An 8,747-nucleotide genomic window follows, 5' to 3' on the forward strand; every position below is an offset into this window, starting at 1 on the left:
TGTATGTAGGTAGGTATGTATGTAGGTTTGTTTGTGTGTATGCGTGTGTGTGTGTATGTGTGCACCTAGGTATGTCCATGTATATCTGGGTATGAATTTAGGCATGTATGTATGTATGTATGTTTGTATGTATGTATGTATGTATGTATGTATATATGTATGTAGGTATGTGTATATGTATGCTTATATGTAGGCTTAGGTATAGAGTTTTGTATGATTGTTTGTATGTGGTCATATATGTTTATTGTTCTTTTAGTGCAGCATTTATTGATATGAATTGAGGTCCGCATCGCACTCTAAGGTATGTTATATATATATATATATATATATATATATATATATATATATATATATATATATATATATATATATATATATATATATATATATATATATATATATATATATATTACGGCTCTATTAAGCGAGTCAGAAGTAAGCGTCGATTTATTGGCGACTTGACTGTCGTTTATAGCCTAAATTGAACTCCAGGCATGCTTTCAAACCCATGAAAATTTGATACTACCATTTTCATGGAGTCTCTTTTGATTTAATTGCTTGTTTTTCTTTTACTCACTTTTATAGTTTTTTTTTCCTTGTATAATTTTTTCTTCTTTTGGCCGGAGGTCCCCTTGGAAGCAATCTCTTTATCCGTCGGATAGAGAGAGGGAGGACTTTCTCGATTCTTGGAGTGTTTCACTCGGGGTGGAGAAATGACCTCTCTTTATCCAAAGATAGAGGTAGGATTGTCTACGTCTCACCTCCCCCATACCCCACGCATGTGGGATTGGGTATGTTGTTGTTGTTCACACAACAGATACAACCAAACAGTTATATCCAAATAGATACGAATAAGGTATGATAGATGGTAGGAATAACAAGATGTAATCAAAATACTTGAATTAAACCATAAAAACCACTAATTTTACATGAATCAAAGAAAACCAATGTAACTTAGGCATATGCCTTTACATAAACAACGGAAATGGAAATAAATGAGAATCCTAATATCTAAACTTTCTTAGGTGACGGAGGCTTGAAATGATCCTTAATGTACCCCTTGAAGTACATTACAAACTTCTCTAATTCCACTAGTGCATAACGCTGGCGGTCGAGCTCTCTCTCTAGCCTAGCAAACATCACGGAGAACTCGTCATAGACCCTTTTCACATCGCTGTTTGTATAGTCCATGCACTTCTCCATCTTAGCCAAACAATCGCGGAACGTATCTCTCAAAGTTACAGTGTGACTCTGTAGGTTCTTGATGTCACACCGAACTAGAGCATGATCATACTCGGAGTAGACAAACTCGGAAGCCTTTGGCTTCTTAGATGAATTAGCATCATCAGTAGCGGGAGTCTCCGACTCCTTCCTCTTAGGTGAGGGAGTCTTAGTAACAGGAGGTTCAACTTCATCCTCGAAATCATCTTCTAAACCACAGATAACTCCAAGACCATCATAAGCCGAATTAGCCTCCTCATTAGCTGGTTCCCAAACCACTTCCTCTTCTTCGGGTTCGGACTCTTCCTCAGGTTCTTCTTTGGAATCATCCTCACCTTCAATGTGTTCTTCAATCTCTTCATCATCACCCTCATCATCCCCATCATAATAATTTTGAGGTTCTTCCTTCACTGATGAGTGTGGTGGAGTGGCAGGTGTGTAGATCGGAGATGCGGGTGGAGTAGCTGGTCGATAAATTGGAGATGTTGGTGGAGAAATGGGTCCATAAGCTGGAGTGCGAACGGACCTCTCCATATCAGATTCTTCGGAGTCAGAAATAACGATCGGGTTGTGGCTCGACATCCTAAAAGAAAGGAAAGAAGGAAATCAGAATGTTTCTAAGGTAGACGTAAAAGCTCGAAAAGGAAATAATAAGGAAAGGCACTAAAATCTTAATTCAGGAAAGGTTATAGTCCTATAGATTGCTAAGGCACCCTAACTAACACATAAGGCACACATAAATGCAATCCTGGTTCCCTATAACAAACCGTGCTCTGATACCAATCTGTCATACCCCCCAAATAGGGCCGGGGGTAAATATGACTTTTCCAATATCATCAAATAGTTATATAAATGAGAACGACTCTAAATGAGACGTTTAATAAAATCAGTAATTTAATTGCAGCGGAAAACGATTGTTTTACATGGTAAACTCAAATGTAATAAATGTTTAACAAATGCTAAAATATATGTAATGTGGACTCCAATGCAACAGCAAGCAAGCAATATAGGGCAACACATAAGCTATTCATCACCTGAGACAAACATGCTTAAAATGTCAACACAATGGTTGAGTGAACATAATAGGTTTAATACTTAATAAGTTTAGACCACAAGATTTATTTCAAAACATCAAAATATTCAATATGCCATGAGTTATAATATCGAGCTAAACATTAACCCCTGACACTGTACGGGTGTCGGTAATCATTATTATGTACCCCCTTGACGATCGGTCAATGGGTAGAGATGTCGCTCTCAATAAGCCTACTCACAATAATTAAGCTTGCAACATTTCAATTCCAGCAATTAACGATATTATGGCGGGGATTTGCATGTAAGAATACAAGTTAACAATATTCTCATGAAGTTGCATATCAAAAAGTTTAGGCACTTGTGTCTAAATTGTAAATCATTTAAAGCAAGCATGTGTCTCACCCCAAGATTTATAAAATTCAATAAAAGATGTAAAAGCGGGGCTATGAGTTCACCTTAGTGGCACAGAAGAGTTATTCCACAAGATAAAAAAATTGAACGGAAGAACGTGATCGAGATCTCAACCTAGAGATAGAATGTACGATCAGATATAGCCTAATAGACATAAGTATAATAACTATACTAATGATGATGGTTTTTTAAAATAATTTCCATTTTCGAAAATTTTTCACTTATGGAAAGTTTCCACTTATAGTAACTTTCTAATTATAGAAAGCTCGGGTTATAATCTATGACAAGACATTGTACACCGTCACTCAAATCTCGTTGCTATCATACAAGTCACTCTGATGATCAGTTGTTACTGGGCGCCCTGGATTCTTGACCAGAATCTATGTCTTGGCATTCGAAATCCACAAGCGGTTTCCATAAGGCAACAAGGACCACCCTAGGCCATATGTAGCGGTGAGGTTCGTATATAGTGCACGTTATCTTGATATAACCTTCACATATTATAGGTGTATAGACTTATATATATATATATATATATATATATATATATATATATATATATATATATATATATATATATATATATATATATATATATATATATATTACTATTTGTATTATATAACTATTAATAGTTTAATAATTATATATGTATTATTATTCAAGCTAATATTACTAACTTATGAAATGGATTAATTAATAATTATAATATACTAATTACTAACACATACAATATATAACATAATTGGTTATACTATTTGTTATTTAATTTACAAGATACTTAATAATATAGTACCTTATTAATCCAATATTATCCATAAATACCTAAATAATTAATTAAATACCTAATAATCATATACATAATTTTATAGTCTTAGTTAATTATAAAAACCAGTAGAAAAATTTAAGAAAGTATTTTTATTAAAATTTAGTATTTATATTTGTTTTATTCTTAATTTAATCACAAAACAAGTTTAATTCTACATAAAATACCAAATAAATATAAATAATTATTTTTAAAATTTTTATAAGTTTCTTACAGTTAAATAACTTGTAGAAAAATATTTATAAAAATATTTCTTTATTTTTACAATTATTTCCTTATTTACCTTCTATTTACATAATAATAGTGCTTAATTATGTAATAATTATTAATTCGACTCATAAATTAATTTTTATAATTTTCTCAGCTCTAGACAAAGTTTATGAAGCCAGAAAAATTATTTATTTATTTTTACAACAACAACAACAACAATGCCCAATCCCGCGCCTGCGAGGTATGGGGGAGGTAAGGTGTAGACAATCCTTCCTCTACCCTAAACTAGAAGAGAAGTCGTTTCTGTTACCACGAGTCGAGAGAATTCTCCACCCACGGTAAAGGAAATTCATCCCCCTCTCTACTCCAGGGTAGAGAGATTGCTTCCGTGAGGACTATTTATTTATTTTTATTTTCTGTATATATTTTTATTACGAATTTCACCTTGTTTCTATAATTAAATAACATATAATTCGAGTTTTATTTTTATAAATTATTTTCTGACCTAAATAATTAAATTAAATATCATACTTTACTGGAAAAATATTTGTATAGCTTAAATAGCCTTTTTCATTTTTTTATAAATATATATGTATACCGTATATATATATATATATATATATATATATATATATATATATATATATATATATATATCTATATATATATATATGTATGTATAAACTGTTTTAATTATTAAAAATATAAAAACGTATTAAATACCAGAAAAATTATTTTTCCTAGATCTCATATTACTTATTAATAATTAACATGCATAACTTATAATTTATTAAACTCAATACATAATATATATATATATATATATATATATATATATATATATATATAAAGTACATAATTTATAACAACTCTAATATAAAGTACGAATCAACAATGAAACCCTAGGGGCATTATAGTTATTACAGAGTGGAAAAATGAGGGTTGTTATAATATTAAAAATGAATATAACATGAAAAATTAAAATCTATCTATAAAAATATGTAATCTTTGTCGAAGATATAACAAAAATTGTTAAATTTACTGTAAAATATAGATTATAAAAAATTAAATATGAAATTTGTAAGTTTATTTTGTTAGATATACGTGTTTTATTGTACTATATTATAGTTATTTCATTATATAGTTTAAAACATAATGTAAATATAACGGTAAATGAACTTATAATAGTAAATATGTAAACCTATATTAATATTTATGTATTTGTATATGTATTTCGGGTGGTAATGGATATATCTATGGATGCAACTTTTCATCTATGTCCATATCCATATCCATTTAGGTTCATCCATATCCGTATCCATATCCATTTAGGTTCATCCAAATCCATCACGAAGCAGGTGGATCGGGTAAATATCCATGGGATCGGGTGACCATTGCCATCCCTACTGATGAACAACCATAAAGATCGGTGTTACTCTCCTTGATTTATTTAGTTTAAAACACAACACAAATATAAATAACACACAAAACAACGTTCTTTTTAAAACCGGTTAAAACACCTAAAAAAATTTCTACTAGATTTCTTATTTCATTGGTGTCACTCAAAAAAATGTATACTATCCGGTGGTGTCACTAGTTAAAAACTCAAAAAAAATTCACTATATCGCGTATTTCAGTGGTGTCCCATGCCACCACCGAGTAATATTCAGATCATCCAGTGTATATACTTATATACTCCGTATTTGTTAACAAGTTAATGTTGCACTTTGTTTTGAAATTTGTATTTATATAAAAAGCTATAAATGTATTATACTTTCAATACAAAACCATACCAAATTGGAAGAAGAAAAGCAGCCCCCACCTAAACACGGTCGAAAATCATAAATATAGTAAAACCAATACTGTTGTTGGTCCCCAACAATAACAGCCTTAATCTATGTCAGGTTGTTGCGACCCGAGGGTTCAACTGTTACCACAAACAACATAATTAAATTCCCCTATATATACACCCACTTCTACAACACCAAAATCCATAATCCATAATATTCTTTACCCTTTGATTTTTATAAAATTCCCAAATGTCTGTTTTAGCTACTATTTTCTTACTTGGTTTCCTCACACTCCTCTCCCCTGTTTACGGCGCCGGCGGTTGGATCACCGCTCACGCCACCTTCTACGGCGGTGGTGATGCCTCCGGAACAATGGGTATACACCATCATCCCATTTTCTCTTTTTCCAACTTTTCATTTTTATATCATTGATATACTCCATAAAAATCAAAGTATTTCAGTTTATTGCATATTACTCCGTACTATTTACTACTCCTATTTGTTATTATTTCTCCGTGTAAATTTAATTGGTAAAAAAAATATAATTTAATAAATGTCATTATTTCACTTGCACAAAAAAGAAATACTTACTTAAGATCACAACTGATTTGTACATCTAAAAAAGAAATAGCGGATAATTAAATATTTAACATTTTGAGCAATATACTCTAATACTATTAGTTACAAATATTTTTTAACAAGACAAGTCTAAGAATATTGCATTTTTACCTGTCTATTAGAAGATTATGTAAATTTGCATAAATAACTAATGAGAGATTTTTAAAAATATTTAAAATGAGGTAATATAAAAATGTGAACATTCTTAATAATGTTATGTATATGTACTAAACTTATGTATTGAAACGTATAGGTGGAGCATGTGGGTATGGGAATTTGTATAGTCAAGGGTATGGTACAAACACAGCAGCACTAAGTACAGCTTTGTTCAACAATGGTTTAAGTTGTGGATCTTGCTTTGAAATAAAATGTGTTAACGACGGAAAGTGGTGTTTGCCGGCCACCATATTAGTGACTGCTACCAACTTCTGCCCACCAAACAACGCTTTACCTAACAACAATGGTGGTTGGTGCAACCCTCCAAATCATCACTTTGATCTCTCTCAACCTGTATTTCAACACATTGCACAATACAAAGCCGGAATCGTCCCTGTTGCTTACAGAAGGTAATTATAGTTCCTCATTTAAAGTATTCTCAGGGACAGGGTTAACCAGGGGCAGTTTTGGTAATGCAGCCCACACAGTGGTATTTTAGTAATTAAGTTCCTCAAAAGGGTATTTTGGTCACTTAGTTATTTGGAAAGGATATTGTGGCCATTAACAAATATACTTTAGCTCACTATATAACATGTTCTGTACTCTAAAATCAATTGTGATAATGAGCTATCTCAAATGTTTATATGCATACACTAGGTTTTTTTTTTTTTTTTTTTAATTTCGGATATGAAATTTTGGTGTGCACCTATTAACCGATTATGTTCAACATAAACCCCGAGTGACAATAACGTGAAGTGATTGTGGGTTTTTTTAATGGCTTTTTTAATGGGTTTGCTTTAATGGGATGACGTACGTATGAATGTAATGTTATGGGATAAGAGAAGAAAGGGTGTAGTGGAAAATGTTGAGAAGAAAGGGTCGTCGGGTGTTTTTTAGTGTTTTCGTGTGCTAGTGTCTCTTTAGCGTTTCGAGTTTTGTTTGTTTTGTGAGTTTTATTCGTGTGTTTGTGTGTGGTCTCGTGTTCGTATGTGCGGTCCGCGTCATATCTAGCTACTTGCTAGTGTAATTCGTGTTCTTTTATATATATAAAACTTACTTGCCTTTCAAAAAAAAAATGACATATCAAAATACGATTAAAAATTAGTTAAAAAATAGAGAAAAAAACAATAAAATATTGTTTGACACCGTGGGTTTGCGGTTGCTTAGTGATTGACGGCCCGAAAAAATTTGGTCAAAAACATCCATAGGGGCGTTTCGAATCGTCCACGTAGGTCAAAAATGCTTTTTTGCTTTATCTATTCATGAGTTCTACGTTACTCTAAAATCGATTAGTGATTGAAGGAGGTTCCTAAGCTTATATGCACACTTATTTTTATCAGTTTCCGTGAGACTATTGTGTATTTCCTTAATCAATTATCTCCAACATGTTCTTAGACTTTGTTACTTAATGACATAAGGGGTGTTTTGGTCATTTATACTACCTTGCGGATCGTTGTTGAATATGACTACGAAGCTTAGAGCTTTTAGATTAGTCATTTTTGTAACAGTAAAATAACCTTATTGTGATGAATTTGTGATGCTTATATTACTACTACTACTACTACTATATTTTGAATAAGTATATGAATCACTTTTCTTTTAATATTGTTCTGTTCCGTGTACATGTAGGGTACCCTGCAGGAGAAGGGGTGGAATCAGGTTCCAAATCAACGGTCATTCGTATTTTAATCTTGTTCTGATTACAAATGTTGGTGGTGCTGGTGATGTGCATGCGGTGGCTATTAAAGGTTCAAGAACCGGGTGGCAGCAAATGTCTAGAAACTGGGGTCAAAATTGGCAATCAAACTCCTACCTCAACGGGCAGTCACTGTCTTTTAAGGTCACCACAAGTGATGGTAGAACTGTGGTGTCATATAATGTTGCACCTGCTAGCTGGTCTTTTGGGCAAACCTTTAGTGGTGCTCAATTTCGTTAAAATGACTTCTCTACCCTTGGTCTTGATTATATGATAACATAATATGGTAGCGGTATTTATATTTTGTTACTGCTAGTAGTATTAAACTATTTAATGACCTAATGACTTATTTTAAAAAGGTCATCTTGGTAATTGCCTAATTGGGGTAGCTTTTAGTACAAGGGCTGTTCCTTTTTATTTATGTAGTATATGTAGGCAGTGGTGGAATTCAACCACCCTCTAGTTAATGTCTTAATGTTGCGGATTTAATTGTAATGTTATTTAACTTGAAGGTACTAAGAGTAAATTCAAGTTTTTGAATTGTTGTAAGTTTTTTTTTTTTTTTTTCGGGCGAAAAAACGAAAACTCATATAGAAACGAAGACGTTTTCCAAAACAAAAAACGTCTTCAACCAAAGATACAATAATGAAAACAATGAGGCTCATACCTAAAAATCGGTACAAACTAACAATCTATAACCGAACCTCACATAACGAAAACCGATCGAAACCGACCAAAATACATCAAACAATCACTACCTCCAAACGAAGTTATAACGACCTAA

General features: G+C 32.1%; 1 protein-coding gene across 1 annotated transcript; it reads left to right on the plus strand.

The window, feature by feature from the left end:
• Positions 1-5,714: 5,714 nt before the first annotated feature.
• Positions 5,715-8,479, plus strand: LOC139844512 (expansin-A10-like). Its single transcript, XM_071834735.1, has 3 exons — positions 5,715-5,869; positions 6,365-6,677; positions 7,897-8,479. Exons 1-3 carry the CDS (start codon positions 5,743-5,745, stop codon positions 8,201-8,203), a joined length of 747 nt encoding a protein of 248 aa, XP_071690836.1. The 5' UTR covers positions 5,715-5,742; the 3' UTR covers positions 8,204-8,479.
• Positions 8,480-8,747: the final 268 nt, after the last annotated feature.

This window comes from Rutidosis leptorrhynchoides, chromosome 4 (genome assembly GCF_046630445.1).
Source record: "Rutidosis leptorrhynchoides isolate AG116_Rl617_1_P2 chromosome 4, CSIRO_AGI_Rlap_v1, whole genome shotgun sequence".
Classification (NCBI taxonomy): Eukaryota; Viridiplantae; Streptophyta; class Magnoliopsida; order Asterales; family Asteraceae; genus Rutidosis; species Rutidosis leptorrhynchoides.

Excerpts from the sequence above, each read along its gene's own strand:
- LOC139844512 (XM_071834735.1), top strand. The coding sequence starts at position 5,743 with ATGTCTGTTTTAGCTACTATTTTCTTACTTGGTTTCCTCACACTCCTC. Across the intron at positions 5,870-6,364 it reads TGATGCCTCCGGAACAATGG|GTGGAGCATGTGGGTATGGG; the intron begins GTATACACCATC and ends TGAAACGTATAG. Across the intron at positions 6,678-7,896 it reads GTCCCTGTTGCTTACAGAAG|GGTACCCTGCAGGAGAAGGG; the intron begins GTAATTATAGTT and ends GTGTACATGTAG.